An 18,845-nucleotide genomic window follows, 5' to 3' on the forward strand; every position below is an offset into this window, starting at 1 on the left:
AGAGGTTTAAAGACTGTCTCAAGGCAAATCTAAAAAATATAGTATAAACACTGACAACTGGGAAACACTAGCCTGCAAGCGCTCCAGTTGGAGAACAGCTTTTACCGAAGGTGTCATGGGCTTTGAAGACACTCAAACTCAGGACGCAAGGGAGAAACATGCTAAGAGGAAGGCACGCTTGGCAAATCCATGCCGTGATCAACTCCTGCCCGGAAACCAATGTCCCCAGTGTGGAAGGACGTGTGGATCCAGAATTGGCCTCCACAGTCACTTACGGACTCATTGTTAAAACCGTGTTTGTGGAAGAAAATCTTCCTCAGCTACGAGTGATCGCCAAAGAAGAAAAAAAGAACAGCAGTGAGCGAATTGTTTTGGGATTCAAATAATATTCCTTGTTGCTGCTTCTGAGTAAAATTTAATGTGAGGAGGCATGGCAACATTCCATTTTAAGAACAGAATAAGAGCCTCCTGGATCAGGACAATGGCCCATCTATTCCAGGATCCTGTTCTCTAACCGTGGTCAATCGGATGCCTGTTGGAAGTCCACAAACAAGATTCAAGCACAACAACATTCTCCTTCTGTGGTTTCCTGGAACTGGTATTCGGAAGCATTGCTGACTCCAGCTGTGGATTGCTGTGTTGCTATATTTTAGCAAGTAAATTTTCTGGAGTAGAAGAACAAAAACACACTTCTTGAATCCTAGCAAGATTTATTTTAACATTTTGAAGTCCATATTTCTGTGTCACTAGAAGTGCCCATGTTAGCTAGCAAGCACCATTTGAAAATAGTTCAACTTTTAGACAGTAACTGTCAAGCTAGAGCAACAGATACAAATTTCAGAAAGGAAGGGAAGCAAGGCAATCCAAGATTTTACATGCTCATCAAAATCAAAAAGATTTTTTAACTGGCATCACAATGTCTGTAAAGTGGGCAGCAGACTGATCTCTTGGGGAAGGCAGTACCACAACCTGAACAGATTTGCAGGCTTGTATTGTAAGAAGCAATGCTTTAAGTACGTAGTGGTGAGTGACTCCCCACCAGCTTGTGTTGGATTGGAGAATAAGCTAAACAAAAATCAGGGACACTTAAGTTTATTTTCTGAACCAGTCTAACTTCAAAACAGAAGAAGGGGCCACTGTTGCCACCACCTCTGCAGAAATGGTGAGGAGTAACATTCCAAAACTATTGAGCCAGATAAAATAGCAAATTTTTAAAACCTGGGCAAATGCTCTTGGAAATAGTTGTAGAAATTCCAAAAGCTGTTACAAAAGTTCAAGCTTCACCATGACAATGATACACATTTTAGTGTTGAGATGGGCCTATCAGACAAATTATCTCAGATAGTGCTGGACTGCTGGGTTAACAATTACCTTCTTATTTGTATAAAATTCATGCCACAGGCCATTTCTGAGATGGCATTGGAATTTTTACCTGGCCCCATTTTTGCTCAGCTTTTTGCTGTGAATAAAGCAAAACAATTACAATATAATATTTCAATCCACAAGTGTCAGTTTTGCAAATCTCTTTTAATATTTAAACGTAGCATGAAATTATGTTAATGACCAGCCTCCATGGACACTGCGTTAAAAATCGGCAGAGGTGTCTTTTCTTGCTTCTGCTTCCACACCTCCACTGTCCTTCCACTCCCCCCAGAATAGCCTGTGATGGGTTTTGCAGACTAGAAGGGATATGTTTCCTAAAAAATCCAAGCAAATATTTGGGAGCAAAGTAATCATGTTTACATTATGATAATACCCAAGCATTCACTTGAAATCTAATGTGTGTCATCTCATTTAATAAATGTAGTCCAGTTGGATTAGCAATTATCAAGATATAAGGGCTGGTGAAATAAATGAAGCTTCACATGATAATATCTGTGGCTATTCAAATACATTTCCATGTTCTGAATTGAAATGAGATCTCCTATCACACAACAGTTAGCATATCATGTGGCCATTGGCTGACTCTAGGTTGCTGAAAGCCCCATTTGTGCCGCAGCAAGTTTATTCCTAGGAAAGGGTGTTTGAACAGATGACGATAATTGCATGGTTCTCCTAAATTAAACCTGTTAAGAATATATTAAAAATTGGAAACCTAATTTGCCTCCTATAATAGTTTTGTATCAGAAAAAAGATGGGCTGTTTTTGAATATGCTATTTCTATACTAGACATAGAGCTTGAAAATGGGGGAATTGTACATTGTCAGTATACAAGGGAAGTACTGTTTTTGATAAAGGAAGTGGGGAAATTATCTGATGCCCTTTTTGGCATGAAGTATGTGATGCATGTAAATCGATGCACCTTAGGAACACAAGGATTACCTAGCTGGATTAGACAACAGCTCTGTCTAGTTTAGCCTTCTGTTCTAGATGGGTTGTTGCCTTTTCTAACCTCAGCCTCTGTTATATTGTTTTTAAATAACCCTGCTAAACAGACTTGACCCTTCTTACTATTTTTTTTAAAAAATCATCCTTTTAACTAACCCTCTTATTTTTTGTAATTTCTCCCATTTAAAATTAAAGACATCTGTGATGGATTTTCTGGGTACTTTTAATTAATACATGTGAGGAACTTTACATTTTCTAGCACTTTGACGATATTACACACAAACTCATAGAACCATAGAATTGCGGAGTTGGAAGGAACCCCAGGGGTCATCTTGTCCAGCCCCCTACTATGCAGGAATCTCAACTAAAGCATCCATGACAGATGGCCATCCAACCTCTGCTTAAAAACCTGCAAAGAAGGAGAGCCCACAACCTTCCAAGGGAGTCTGTTGCACTGTCAAACAGCTCTTACCATCGGAAGTTTAATAATAATAATAATAATAATAATAATAATAATAATAATTATTATTATTTATTGCTCTTGGTGGCTTCCAACAGAATATGAAAATACAATAGTCAGTCAAACATTAAAAGCTTCCCTAAACAGGTAGTTGTTTCTCTCTTTGACATCTGATGGGAGAGCGTTCTACAGGGCGGGTGCCACTACCGAGAAGGCCCTCTGCCTGGCTCCCTGTAGCTTTGCTTCTCACAGCGAGGGAACTGCCAGAAGGCCCTCAGCACTGGACCTCAGTGTCCGGGCAGAATGATGGGGGTGGAGTTGCTTCTTGTAACTTGAATCCCTTGGTTCTGGAGCAAGCCTTCAGAGCAGGAGAAAACAAGCATACTCCCTCCTCCATGGGACTGCCCTTGAGATATCTGAAGATGGTTATCATGCCTCCTCTCAGTCTCCTCCTTTCCAGACTAAACATACCCAAATCCCTCAACTATTTCTCATAAGACTTTGTCTCCAGACTCTTCATCATCTTGATTGCCATCCTCTGCACAAGTTCCAGCTTGTCAATATCCTCCTTAAATTGTGGCACCCAGAAGTGGGCACAATACTCCTGGTGTGGTCTGACCAAGGCAGAATCGAGTGATACTATTACCTCCTTTGAGCAGGACACTATGCGGCCTAGAATAGAATCATAGGATCTTAGCGTTGGAAGGGACCCAAGGGTCATCTAGTCAAAGCCCCTGCAATGCAGGAATCTCAACTAAAGCGTCCATGACAGATGACCATCCAACTAATAGCATTAGTTTTTTTGCCGCTGCACCACATTGTTGACACCGTTGGTGTCATCTGCAAAATTGATGACCACCCCCTCAATTCCTTCATCCAAGTTATTTATAAAGATGTAGAACAACAACGAGCCCAGAACAGAACCCTCCGGCACCCCACTTGTCACTTTCCCCCCGGCATAATGAGGAACCATTAGTGAGTGCTCTTTGGGTTTGGTCAATGAAGCATCACAACCATTTCATACCTTCTAAATGGTTCAAATTATTTGATGAATCACTGACTTCTTCTGCTGACCTGAGTTTCTGATCTTTCTTTGATTTTGCAGGTCAAAATCATGGCATTTGATTAATTTGTCAGTTTACTGAATTTCTCTAGTACATTTTCGAGCAGTTTTTTTTTAAAAAAGGTGACTGAAACTTCCTCATTTCAGCTGCAGTTAAAACAGTACAACTTCTGTCAGAGGTTCTTGAAATGGTGAGGTGGATTCCCCTAGAGAGCAAGTGGTACCTGGAGTAAAAGTGCAAAGATTGAGGGAAAGGATCTGGAAGCAGGTGACAACTCCTTTATCACCCAAGACCTGAGTAGATCGAATGCCCTCATACCAATCCACATTGGAATTGTAGAAACATTGCAGAGTCCTACCCCTTTAGTGGCACAGATGCTTGAGCTGTCATAGCACATAAATAATAAGTTCTCGTGTAATTGCTTCTTCAGGGGTATGTGCTGCTCTGATGAAGTTTTAAATGCAGAAATTATGTGGGTGGGGCTTCTGGTGTGGTCACTTACTCTCTATGCCATCTGAAGGTCAGTAGCATTAGTGTGGAGTGTGTGTGTGTATATAAAATAAATATGCCCCTCCTATGCAGTTTTCCTGTGATCACATAGAAGTAGCAACCATGCTGCTCAGGCAAGATAAGGATTGGTTCTAAAAGCATAATCTATAGATAATCTAAGGTTACTAGATGTCCCCGTTTCCTGGGGACAGTCCCCGGATTTACAAATCAGTCCCCATACAAAATCCATTGAAGTAGAAAAGTGTCCCTGGATTCATTGAAAACAGTCTGGTAACCTTAATTTAATCAAGCCTGAGTGTCTGTGTGACCAAAATAAATACATGTTCTTTTCCTATTATTTACCCTTGTCTTCACTTTCCTTCCTCTGATATTTCCCTCTGTGCTGAATTTTAGATTGTTTTGTTTGGGGATGAGGACTGAGAGGCTGAACCAAAATGTTCACAGAGAAAGTGGGTTTAGAGGGCAGATCTGAAGGAAGACACACACACACACACACACACACACACACACACACACACACAACTGCAAAAAGGCAATATTAATGTAATTGTATGGTTGCCTCAATATTCCTTTTGTGTGGCGTTTTACCTATAAATGCATGTGTTCCTGTGCATTGTTTTAGCACTCTTATCACAGGGACTGTGATACTCTGTAAGATTGAGGAGGCACCTACACATAGCATCTGTGCACTATAACAGTGCAGGGACTTGGTTAGCAGATCTGAGAAGATATTGGAGGAAGGGACCATCTCTTACACTCACACTTGGACTAAACACAAAGCTTCTCCATAGCTAGAAACCTCAAGTTGAAGCATGGCAGCTGAAGGATATTTGCAGCATATATAGCCTGGCCACTTTCCCTGAAGATAAATAATTCTTCCCTCCTCTGTATTCAGTTGTTCATATGTTAATAGTAAATTATTTGTAAGTAATAAGTAAAATTGTGACCAAATTTTAAACACAAAATCTATACCAACCTCTTTCTTGTGAATTTCAAAGTCTCAGCAAAATATCACTTAAGTCTGTGAACCTTCTATAACTTTGGAAATTTGTAAAAAGACTATTACCATAGTTTACAACTTGCGTATGGATGCAGTAAACTTGGGCTTTAATTATTCAGTTTTCCTTCTGCAATCCTCATTTATTTATTGCATTTGCTTTATGCAAAATACCATTAAATAGATTCCACTTCTAAGAATTGCTTTTTTAGAATAGAATTGTTGCAGCCACACAGATAATTCTTTCTCAGATGTTTAAATAGTAAAGATTGACCATTAGCCCTCTTCAGAAATTATGCTCCTCATTTTCAGTGAGTGCATGAATGCCCTATCTCTAACCTCCATGTATTTCCTAAGGGTCTGATAGGGGAACCTGCATCTGGATGGTATTCCTATTTGGTAGTTTATATGTCTTGCATACACTTTCCCCTTTTTCTTTATTTTAAAAAATCCATGCCTCATTTTTTCATCAGAACAAGTGCTTAAGTTGTCTTAGAAACAGTGAAAACTGTCTCACAGTAAGATCTCATAATGCAACCAATTCCCTCCAAGCAAAATAACATACATAAGAGCAGCAGTAAAGCAACAGAAAGGTTCTCATCTTAGCTTCCTGAAGCACTGGGAGAATTCAGCTGTTTTTCTTGGTCATCTGAAAAACAAAATAAATGGTGCCAAGTGAATATGGAGGACATTTGGCAGTTGAGGAGCTGCCACAGAAAAGACCCTGTTCCAGATTTCTGCCTGCCTAACCTCCAGCGGCAGTGAGGTCTCTGATGGAGATCTCAATGGGCAGGCAGGTTCACATGGGATAAAGATGTTCTTTGGATCTCTCAGACTCAGGCTCTTTTGCACTTCATTGGTCAGAACTCAGCATTTTGCATTGTGCCCAGAAAGTGGAAACCGCTTAAGATCTTTTATCTCAGGTGAAATATGTTCAGTGTGGTGAGCCCTGGCAGCTGCTATACCAGAAGTAATAGTATCTAAAGTGTATTTGCATCACTGTATTTGATTTATGGCAGTGGGAACTAACTCAACATGAATGCATTTAATTTCACATTTCTGTAGTTTTGAATCCCATATCTTTCTGTAATGTGCTTTTACATTTAATGTACATTTCACTGTATGTTCTGGATTCGTTACCTTTTTATTTTTATAGGGTTTCCTCTTTCCTTTTGTTATTTCTTGATTTAAGCAGTGTTGTTATTGCTTTTCCTATCTCTTTGGGAAAATTCCAAAACAGAGTAAGTGAAACTTTTCTTCTGATTTTTTAAAATAAAAAACATATCTCTTTTCTTTTTAAGGGTCCATCTTGCTGGGAAGATGTTCTGATTCCAAACAGAATAGCTGGTATTTGCCAGTCAAGAAACTGCAGTGGAGACGTAGCGGTAAGAGACTGTCAAAATGTAATGACTGTCAAAAAGCAACATGACTCACTTAGGGAAATTAAACAGAACTACTAAATTGTCTCAGATTGTATATTTTTAACATAACTATGATTGAAGAAGGTCATCAATTCAGGGGGGGAAAATAACATCATCAACATTTTAAAAGTGACATAGAAGTTAACTCTGTTGAGGTAGGAGTTTTCCCATGTGTGTTCTCATAACATGTCTACAGCCTGCCTCTGAATAGTCACATCACTGCTGTGGCATGAAAATGACCCTTGAAAAATAAGATAAATGCCTCATTGAACATCTAAATACTATAAATGATCCTTCCAGCCCAACGACATGATGGAAAGTCAGCTCTTTTCTACATAAATGCTGTTGTTTTGACTTGTCATTTGTATCTTGTCCTTGATTTTTAACTGCAGTGCCACCAGTCCCCACCCCCACCCCAAAGTGACATTTGAAATGCATTTGGAGGCATCTTCTTGGACCAAAACACCTGTGGGATTAGGAGGGAAGCTAAGAGAATGTTAGAGTAGTCATGGGGATTTTACATATCCCTACTTGCTAGTATTGTTGCCTTGGTAAAAATAAAATTTACCCTGTTGTAGCAAACCGATTTTCATTTTCATGGAATTCTGCATATTGTGTGCTTGCTGGTTTTATGGCTAATGGCCACAGTTGAATTAAGCACTTTTCCCATTTATTTTCTTAAGTTTATGAATGTACGTATAACTGTGTTAGATTGCGGTTGTTGTTGTTGTTTTTCCACAGGAGGGCTGAAATAAACATGATGACATTGTTCACACACTAACTCTTTCCTTTCTGAGTATTAACATTCATGTTCAGAGACATAACATTTGATAATATTTGAATATTTTCACAGTAGCCCAGACCAATCCCTAAAGTTTTCCAAACCTCTCCTATATGTGCTGAAGCATGACTCATGTCACATGTTGTTTCAAGTCATGTTCTAATACGTTTTTGGGATCATCACTTCTTTTTGCCTCTAGGGTGCCTTTTACTTACAGGAAATAGGCAACCGCTGGTAGGTAATTTGATGGATTACTAAACTCTCCGTATTATGTTGTAATCATCAGGCTACATCACTTTGGATTATGTGTGCATTTATAGTCTCATCTATGATCATTGCAACAGTGACTGCATTTATAATGGGGCCTGGCACCATGCATAATTAAAAGCAGACAAAATAAATTCTGCTCTTGAAAACATTGTGGTAGCTGCTGGGATTTATAAGTACTCTAAAAAGGTTTAAAAGTTGTTTTCAATCCATCACTGGAAAGAAAATACTTCTGAATACTTTCTTCCAGGGTGCATATTGAGTCCCGGCTGATATGGAGAATGAAGCCAGATAGCTTGGCTGCACCTTTTTCTGCAGCATTCTAGTTTTTTTCTTGGGAGGAAAACCTGCTCCAAGATAATCCTTGATTATATCATGTAATTCTAACTGTAATTCTAACTTTAATCTATGATTAGAAGCCAAGATACATCTGGGTATTTCTCAGTCCTGGGAATACCCTTGCCTATGTTCTGATAACCAGAATCCAATTGCTGTAATCTTCTGAACATGTGATACCTTTATCCTGTAGGATTTTCACTGGGTATTATGATGGTAGGTTTTTTATTATCTTGTTGAGCACTTAAATTGATGAGGGGCACTATAAATATCTAGATTGCGATCTTAGACAACATGATTAGAGTTTTACCTCAGGATTTTGATGTTTCATGAGATAGTATAGTGCAGACCTAGTCATTAGAAATGCTGCTACCTTTGAATTCCTTCTCTACATAAAATGCACATATTTATATGCATTTTTAATCAAATGTTGGAAAATTGTGTTATCTGATTGATAGGCAAAACCCAGCCATCCTTTGAAATATGAAATTTGATGAATGTTTCCAGTGCAGTTCTTCAGCCAAGTCAAGTAATGTTTACACAATTGTGTATACCTGGGTAAAATGTGTGTAAAATGTATAGAAATGTGTTTATTAGAAGAAATTTGCACTAAATGCTGCATATATATATATATATATATACCAAAAAAAATCACCAACAGAGGTGGAAATGTGGAGAATTTTAAGCTGGAAATATGAGAAACTGAGACAAACAAAAAATGACAGATTTGCCCATTTCCAGTAGAGAACTTGCATATGACCAGGTGGCATCCCCCCCCCCACCCCCGGCTTTGGAAATGCAGGCATACCTCAGAGATATTGCAGGATCGGTTCTGGACCGAACAATTTCTCCCCCCCCCCCAATACATACAAAAGTTAGGTTTACAATATACTATAGTCTATTAAACCAGCTCCCCTGCTTGCAGGGGCGGGAGAGGAAAAACTGGGTTCCAGCCCTAGCCATCTCTACTCCCATGGCCAGAAGAGGGGCGGGACAGGCTGCCCCATAAGGAGCAATATCTGTAAAGCACAATAAAATGAGGTCTGCCTATAGTAGCTTCTATGATTTGTATCATGACCAAAGCAAAACCTCCTGTAGACAGATTCAAATAAAATCTTCTGGCTATTGCCTAATGGATATGTACTTTCTCCTCAAGGGTTCAATATTATTACATGCATTGTTCATTGGGGGAAACCATCACTGTACAGTACTAATTTTTCAACTCTGAAACTTGTAATGGGAAATTATTTTTAAAACGCATTGTCATGTAAGGGAGCAGAGCCTTCCTGATTGTGAAATGAATGGATATTCCTGTCTCATTTTTAAAGAGCCAGGCAATTAAGTAGTCTCTTTTCCTTAGTCAAGTTGTGATCGGCATGAAAGCATCATCAAGAGTCTCTTTCAGAATCACACTTTTGAGAAGGTGAGCAAAGAGACAGAACTATGACCTTGCTGAGAGTCACTCTGCAGTAATTCAACCGCAGGGGACTCATCAGCCCACTGTGATGCACTGGAGAATATATCAGGCTAAGAGATTTATCCGGTCTCAGTGGGAAAATATTAGATACAGGGTTCAGATCAGTCAGAAAATGTTACATTCTGGATTTCTGGGCTCATGCAAATGACATTATTATCTAAACGTGCTCTTGATCCTGTCTCTTAACTTGCTTCATGGGAAGTGCTTCAGTAATCCTGGAGGCTGCTGCTGGGTGTATCTGATTTAAGAGGCTCATAACATAGCACGTGTTTAAAAGGGTGATGGTACATGGAGGAGAAGGCAGTCTGCAAATCTAAGCGTTCCAGCTGCTTAGTTCTACAAATTAAAACACTCCTAGCACTTTTAAGAAAGGAAACAGAGCCAGAACATAGGAAGCAGCCATATCACGACATGGGCCTATCTAGCTCAGTATTGTCTACGGACTGAAAATAGCTCTCCGGGATTTCAGGCAGGGGTCTTCCCCAGCCTTATCTGGAGACGAGTGTTAAACAATGTTCTGCATACAAGGCAGGTCCTCTACCAATGACCTATGGCCCTTTGTGAAAAAGTGTGCCTCTCCCTTAAATAGATGGTACAGCATATGAGCTAGGGGTTCTTCAGAAACATCATGCAGGGTTTCATTGCTGTACTTCCCCCCGCTTCGCCTCACAATTCCATTTTTTTTCTTATTGAGTTGGAGAAATGGTGTGAATAGGATAATGGTGCAATTAGACATTTGTGTGGAGGCCCTGACATGTATGCTATCATCTACATGGTGGAGAGGATTATATGCTGCTCCTCCACCATATGAGGACCCCAGGTAACACCTGAATTTAGGCAACATCTCAATTTATGTTATACATTAAAATTATGTGCTTTTTGGTGGATTTGGCTGTCCATATGGTGGATCAGGGAGACAGGATCTACCCCTCCTGAAAAAGGATTGCAGCACAGCCAACTCGTCCAAACCTCCTCATCAATCCAGCTTTAAGCACCTGACCACCTGACCATGACTGTGTGTATCTCCACTGTCTGGTCAAAGTACCTCCAGTCTGCTTGGAGGCATCAGTCATAGCAGAGGGTCAGGTGACAGGTGGGAAGGAGACTTCCCTTCTCCTTTTCTCTGTCCTTTGAAAGGCATGGGTCAGAGTGGAGTGGCAGAGGAATGCCCTGCCCTGGTCCCTCCCTTCCCTGTGGTTTTGCAAATGCCAATTTGGCATTATTTCAAGTGGCTTAGCATATTCAACTTGGGAGGGCTGAGGTTTGTAAAATAGGCTAGTAACTCTGTTAATGTCAGTGGGACTCTTTCGAATTAAGCGGCAGGCTTTAGGTAATGTGCCAAATAAAGCCTAACATTGTGGGTAAATAAGTGAAAATGACCCATTCCGAACGGCTTCCGTGTCACTGAGATCACTTAAAAGTGCTGGCCAAGGAGCTTGAAAGGATACTTGGAAGTGCACCGAAGTGTTTCCAGTGTCACTATGCCTCAACGCATCCTTGAAGGGCTCTGCCATGGCTTGAAATTTTATAGTGAGGAAAGAAAATAGACTCTGGGTGGCCTGTTATCCACAGTCTATCATGTCAGTGGTCTGTAACAGCTGCTTTTGGAGCCTGGGTAGCCTGTTATGCCAATCTGCCATTAATCTCCTGATCAATGATACAGCTTACTGTAACAGCTCTTTCTGGAGCTTTTAAGGCACGGTGTGTGAATGAATGCTCTGGGCGTTTTGAAGTCTTGGAGCATTAGCAGGAAAAAGTCTATGTTCAGATTTTTGGGCTGTGTTTGCAGATTACATTTATCTTTCAAAAAGTATTTATGAAAGCGAGGTAGTGTCAACCTGACCTGCTGCTGGGCTGGGACTTGGAGACTGTGGTGCAGCTTGTTAATTTGATCTTGACCCAAGCTGAGGACTGGTGCATAACATGTCTCATCTTATGAAAGGGCAGGAGGCATTGTGTTATTGTTCTTTTAGTCATCCTCACTGGCAAGTATTTGGGCAACTAGTTTAGGACCCAAGTCAAACTGGAAAGCTGTCATATGTCAGAAAGCTGAAACTAATTGGTACGCTCAGTTGTGTGTATGCCTGGGCCTCATATTGTCCAATAAGCATTTTTAATGTGAAAAGGGATTTGGGCAGAGAATATTCCCTGAAAGAAAAAATCCTAAAATCTTAATATTTTTTCCACACTGGTTCATTGTTGTTTCAACAGTGAATGTCTGCAGCTTTGGCAACGGTTCTTGTTCGTCCTAGTAACAATCATCTGTTCACACTGCCAGTTGGATTTGACTGTGCCTGCCTTATAAATTAGCCACAAGTTATCTATCTGCTTCCAAAAAGGCAAAATTATAGCCTGTACTTTGCTCCTAAATGAGGTTAGTGGAGGATGGATGGAGCCCTCCATCCCTCTGTTGCCACCCCCTTGTACAATTTAAAAGCACAGTGGTAAGAATAAAAATAGCAGGCTGGAAACACAGCAAGGTTAGGGTGCAGAACACACCCTTCAACTATACTGTGGAAGTGTAGCATCTTCAGCATAGTGTCAGTTCACTCCTGACTTTGAATCAGGGGTCTCCTTGGACAGGGAGTGCAGGAAGCAGCCCACTATGCCACTTCCACTTACACAGAGGAATCTCATTCCTGCAGAACTTTCGGGCCCCAAGATTCCAGCTGGAAGACAAGAGGTTCTACACAAGGAGTTTGGGCTCACTTTTGGCTGTGAGAGCCTCACCCCATCAACCACAGGAGCAGAGGAGATAGGAGAGGCAGACAGGAGCTACCAGGCCTAGCTAGCTGGACAAGGCTACTGTTAATCTGAGATTACTCAGTGGGGAAGCCTACTGATCAGGCCTGCCTGAGAGCTAGGAATGGGCAGAGTATCCAGCTCAAATATAAGCTATTAGGAAGGGCTATTTGTAATTTTGAAAAATAGCCATGAAGCTGGAACAAACCATGCTCATGATGAAGATGTTCACACGGAGGTGACGGAGGTGGTGCCTGCTATTAATGCCTGAATGCCATGGGTGAATTCTATTGGATCAGCTAAGAGACCTGCTTCACCAATGCACATCAAGATATGTGGCAGGGTGTGATGAGTTTCCATTGCTACTGCTGAAAGACCAGTAACCTTTGGCTACTTCTTTCAGAATTGTTCCATCCCAGCTGGTCATTGCAGGCACTTCGTAACAGAGGCTAGTGTCTGAGCTTGTTTCTTCCCATCTTCCAAACTCTCTTCCTTTTGTGCCATGCCTTTTAGACTGCAAGCCTGAAGGCAGAGAATCTGAACTGCAAAGTTACTATATTGAACTTGCAACATGGAGAAAAAATTGTGAGCCACTCTACCTATTTTCATCTGAACAGCAAGATAAAAAATAATGCTTTAAATAAGTAAATTTTAGTATTAACTCCCCACCCAGTTTGATTCAGAAATGGGTCTGCATCTTTGGAGAATACACTTAAGAAGCCCCTTAGAATTCAAAATTTCATCCATAATGTTCACTGTAGCATATCTTATTAACTTAAATCTTCATATATTTTTCATCCATTATTCTGGCTGGTAATTGCTGCTCAAGCAAGCACTTCCCCAAAAGGATTTTGAAGGCTCTGATTAACTCTGGAAAATGCCAAGCTATTTCCACAGTGGAAAATGGATCTGTGCTGTTTCTGAGCTTGCCGCCCATTTGTGGGAATGCCTTTAAATTGTTTTCTGGTATGTGTGGAAGCCCCTCTTCTTCTTCTTTTAAAAAAATGTGTTTGTTTATTTTAATGGATCAATACTTTAGAATTTCTACTAGACCTTGCCTTTCTTTGTATGCTTGAACTTCATTCATACATTTGCTGATTGGTTGTTTTGTCTTTAATTACTATTTTAAAGAAATTATGATTCTCTGGGAGCTTACCTCCTATAGGCATTTCCTTCTTGACAATGGCAGCATTGGCTTGCAATGGCAGTGTTGCTTTGCTCCATGTGTGCTATATGCACGTTGCCTGGAAATGTTCTTTGTTCTGAGATGGGTGTGAACATGCAGGTGCGTGTGGGTTTGCCCTTGTTCTTTCCTCATTGGATTTCCCATACTTGGCAGTTACTTATCCTAAAACGTAAATGCTGCTTGCCTTAAAAAAAAAAAAAAAAAGACATCTGAGCAACTTTAAAGGGTTTGCTGTGATAGCCAAAGACTGCTGGTCTCATTCAGGAGCAGCCGGAGATTTGAGGAAAGGGATTTTGTTTCCACAGGGTGATTTCATTATATGTGATGGATAAAATATCTCAAGCAATTATATAAGAACCTGATACTATGTGTCTCAGCAGAGCAATGAGCTTATCTGTTGAAATAAAATCCCCAGTAAAATCTAAGCAGCAGACTACGTTTACAATTTATATATGAAGTTGAACTGTTCTGGTAATACACTTCCTACCTAATATAAATTATACAGTGATTTCGTGGCTCCTTTCTCTAAGGATGCTCCTGAAAATCTGATCCAAAATTATTGCAGCATTCCGGAATTTCAGCTGGCCTTGCTTCTGAAGTGGAATATTAGGAATTATCCTTTGTTGTTGTTTTCCAATTTTTGTGGAAAACGCTGTGTAATTTGACAGAATTACAAGCCTGGTAGATGAAGGGAACGCAGTGGATGTAGTCTACCTTGATTTCAGCAAGGCATTTGACAAGGTGCCCCATGATATTCTTGTAAAGAAGCTGGTAAAATGCGGTCTTGACTATGCTACCACTCAGTGGATTTGTAACTGGCTGACTGACCGAACCCAAAGGGTGCTCATCAATGGTTCCTCTTCATCCTAGAGAAGAGTGACTAGTGGGGTGCCACAGGGTTCTGTCTTGGGCCCGGTCTTATTCAACATCTTTATCAACGACTTGGATGATGGACTCAAGGGCATCCTGATCAAATTTGCAGATGACACCAAACTGGGAGGGGTGGCTAACACCCCAGAGGACAGGATCACACTTCAAAACGACCTTGACAGATTAGAGAACTGGGCCAAAACAAACAAGATGAATTTTAACAGGGAGAAATGTAAAGTATTGCACTTGGGCAAAAAAAATGAGAGGCACAAATACAAGATGGGTGACACCTGGCTTGAGAGCAGTACATGTGAAAAGGATCTAGGAGTCTTGGTTGACCACAAACTTGACATGAGCCAACAGTGTGACGCGGCAGCTAAAAAAGCCAATGCAATTCTGGGCCTCATCAATAGGAGTATAGCATCTAGATCAAGGGAAGTAATAGTGCCACTGTATTCTGCTCTGGTCAGACCTCACCTGGAGTACTGTGTCCAGTTCTGGGCACCACAGTTCAAGAAGGACACTGACAAACTGGAACGTGTCCAGAGGAGGGCAACCAAAATGGTCAAAGGTCTGGAAACGATGCCTTATGAGGAACGGCTAAGGGAGCTGGGCATGTTTAGCCTGGAGAAGAGGAGGTTAAGGGGTGATATGATAGCCATGTTCAAATATATAAAAGGATGTCACATAGAGGAGGGAGAAAGGCTGTTTTCTGCTGCTCCAGAGAAGCGGACACGGAGCAATGGATCCAAACTACAAGAAAGAAGATTCCACCTAAACATTAGGAAGAACTTCCTGACAGTAAGAGCTGTTCGACAGTGGAATTTGCTGCCAAGGAGTGTGGTGGAGTCTCCTTCTTTGGAGGTCTTTAAGCAGAGGCTTGACAACCATATGTCAGGAGTGCTCTGATGGTGTTTCCTGCTTGGCAGGGGGTTGGACTCGATGGCCCTTGTGGTCTCTTCCAACTCTATGATTCTATGATTCTATGATTCTATGCACAGTTTGCTACAGTTCCTTTTCCTCCTTTGCAAACCTCCCCCAGTACATTACCAAAGCAGACATGCACAATGATAAACTGCAAAAGAAAAAGAAGAAATATTGATGCTGTATGTAGGATTGTATCATTTTTTGTGTGAGAGAGTGCATGCAGTTTTTACTGATATGAGCTAGAAAATAAAAAGCAAATTTGATGTGATTGGCTGCTATTGTATCAAGATTATATTGGGGTGGTCTTTTACCAATGTGCAGCGGTATGTTTGAACATGACTAACAGCAGTCCTAACTATAGGAAGCTGGTGTAACTTAGGCCAGTGTAATTTATACCGGTGTAAGTTACCCTTATCCCAAACTCCATTTAGGAGCCCCAGGTTGAGCCAGCAGGTGAGTATAGGTTTCAAGGATTGGGCCCTAGGTCGCACAATCAAGCTGAACAGGGTTTGGAATAGGTGTAAGTCTCTCCTTGCCCTTTCCTGCCTTCACCACATCCCTTGAATATTCATTATGGGGTTTACACCGGCATAAATTATGCCATTTTAAGGAGCTTGCTCATTCAAAAGATCTTGATCTGTGCTGGAGTAAGAGACTTACAGCCTGGCTCAGGTGGGAATGCCCAAGATTCACTAAATCAAAATCATCTCATCCCTGTGGACTTGGGTTTGGATTGTGTTGTATAAGGCTACTCAGAAGTAAGCCCTGTTGAATTCAATATGACTTCCAGGTAACTCAGTATGGAATTGCACCCCAAAGGCTGCAATCTTTTGTACACTTACTAGGGCATAAATTCCAGTGCTTTTTTTCTGGAGGTACGCAGGGGTGCGCATACCCATAAACATTTTGTGAATCTTGGTACTTTTGTCCATTTACTGTATTTATTTTTCCTGATTTGAACTATAAAATGGTGATTTTCTTGAGTCAAAATGAGAGTACCCCTAAACATTTATTTTTAGAGGGGGAAAGCACTGGTAAGTTCAGTTATATTCAGTGGAGCTTACTAAGTAGATCTGTATAGGATTTCACTGATCTAGGAGCACCAGATATAGGACAGAATGAATTAGAATAATAGTAAGGGGAAAATATTCTTACCCCTGCTTTTCAACAAGAAATTTTGTTAATAATTCTAGGGCCTCGTGATGTGCTATATAAAATGAATATTCTGCCACGGTAGAAATACACACACACCTTGAAGTAAGATTACTTCTCTCTCTAAGGTGGAGATAGAGGGAAAGAATATTCATAAGCCAAATGAGATAAGTAATTGTTTTCAAAGTTTTTTTAGGAAATTATACACACAAGGGCCAGTAAACGAACAAGAAATAGAAGAATTTCTTAAAAATCATGGACTACCGAAAATTTCAGAACAGGGCAAGTTGATTTTGAATGAGAAAATAACAGAACAAGAAATAGAGGAGGCCATTCAAAAGGCACAACTGGGAAAGTCTCCAGGACCAGATGGACTGACGGCTAGATATTATAAAGCTTTGAGAGAATGTTTAGTGCAACCACTGAAAGAAGTTTGCAATGAAATATTGGAGGGGAAAAAGGCACCTGAAACGTGGAAAGAGGCCTTTATCTCACTTATACCAAAGACCGAGACTGAAAAGAACCAGGTTAAGAACTACCGCCCGATATCATTATTAAATGTGGATTACAAAATTTTTGCAGACATTTTAGCAAAAAGACTGAAGAAAGTATTGACAGGTGAGATTCATAAGGATCAAACTGGCTTTCTCCCGGGAAGACACATGTCTGACAATGTGAGGAACATAATAGACATTGTGGAACTGTTGGAAATGAACATTAACAGAAAAGCGGCTTTGATTTTTGTGGACGCGGAGAAAGCCTTTGACAATATTTGTTGGAGTTTTATGAAAAAGAATCTCCAAGGGATGGGGGTAGGCCAAGGTTTTGAAAATGGTATAGGTGCAATTTACTCTGAGCAGAAGGCAAAGCTAATTGTGAATAATGTGGTAACGGAAGAGATAGCTATAGAGAAAGGAACACGACAGGGATGCCCTATTTCCCCCCTACTTTTTATACTGGTCCTGGAGGTTTTGCTAAATATGATTAGAAAGGACCAGTTGGTTAAAGGAATTCAGGTCGGAGTGAGAGAGTATAAATTAAGGGCATTTGCAGATGACCTAGTTTTGACTTTGCAACAGCCAATCACTAGTACAAAAAGAGTTTTAGAACTGATCGAGACATTTGGTCAAGTTGCAGGATTTAAATTGAACAAACAAAAAACTAAAGTCTTGGAGAAAAATCTAACAAATGAAGAAAAAGAGACATTTCAGAATGAAACAGGTCTGGAGATAGCAAAAAAAGTGAAGTACTTGGGGGTGAATTTGACAGCGAAAAATGCGAATCTTTTTAAAGATAATTATGATAAATGCTGGACAGAAGTTAAGAAAGATTTAGACATATGGTCAAGGCTGAAACTTTCCTTGTTAGGCAGAATTGCTGTTATCAAAATGAATGTATTGCCTAGAATGTTATTTCTGTTTCAGACATTACAAATAATAGACAAGATGGACTGTTTCAAGAGGTGGCAGAAAGACATATCGAAATTTGTTTGGCAGGGCAAAAAGCCAAGAATAAAATTTAAGACATTAACAGATGCGAAAGATAGAGGGGGTTTTGCCCTGCCGGACTTAAGACTTTACTATGAATCAGCAGCGTTTTGCTGGTTGAAAGATTGGCTGCTCCTCGAGAATACAGACATTTTGGATCTTGAAGGATTTGATAACAGATTTGGTTGGCATGCATATATATGGTATGACAAGGTAAAATTGCATAAAGGTTTTAAGAACCATATGGTGAGGAAAGCTCTGTATAATGTTTGGATAAGGTATAAAGATCTGTTTGAAAGTAGAACCCCCAGGTGGCTGTCACCAATGGAAGCAAAAGAGGTGAAAAAATTGAATATGGGTTCTAATTGGCCTAAATATTGTGAAATTATAGAACAAGATGGTGAAAATGTAAAATTGCAGAGTTTTGAGAAACTGAAGTTTAAGGTGAGAGATTGGCTACATTATCGACAGATAAATGAAGTATTCAAACAGGACAGAAAGAAAGGCTTCCAAGTGGAGAAGTCAAAACTAGAAACAGAACTGTTAGAACCCAATACTAAAAACTTGTCAAGAATGTACAACTTGCTGTTGAAATGGAATACTCAAGATGAAATGGTGAAATCTAGTATGATTAAATGGGCACAGGATATTGGGCATGACATTGAGCTTGCTGACTGGGAGCAGTTATGGACCACTGGTGTTAAATTTACGGCATGTAATGCCTTAAGAGAAAACATTATGAAAATGATCTACAGGTGGTACATGACTCCTGCTAAGTTAGCAAAGATCTATCATTTGCCCAACTACAAGTGTTGGAAGTGTAATGAAACGGAGGGAACT

General features: G+C 40.3%; 1 protein-coding gene across 3 annotated transcripts in view; it reads left to right on the plus strand.

Annotated features, from left to right (window-relative positions):
• The window catches only part of PRKN (parkin RBR E3 ubiquitin protein ligase), a 606,555-nt gene that overhangs the window by 276,037 nt on the left and 311,673 nt on the right, over nucleotides 1-18,845 (plus strand). For all 3 annotated transcript variants that reach the window (XM_077925847.1, XM_077925845.1, XM_077925846.1), the window contains exon 5: nucleotides 6,661-6,744. In XM_077925847.1, coding sequence (XP_077781973.1) covers nucleotides 6,661-6,744 — 84 coding nt within the window. The remainder of the gene's footprint in view (nucleotides 1-6,660; nucleotides 6,745-18,845) is intronic.

This window comes from Podarcis muralis, chromosome 3 (genome assembly GCF_964188315.1).
Source record: "Podarcis muralis chromosome 3, rPodMur119.hap1.1, whole genome shotgun sequence".
NCBI classification, from domain to species: Eukaryota; Metazoa; Chordata; class Lepidosauria; order Squamata; family Lacertidae; genus Podarcis; species Podarcis muralis.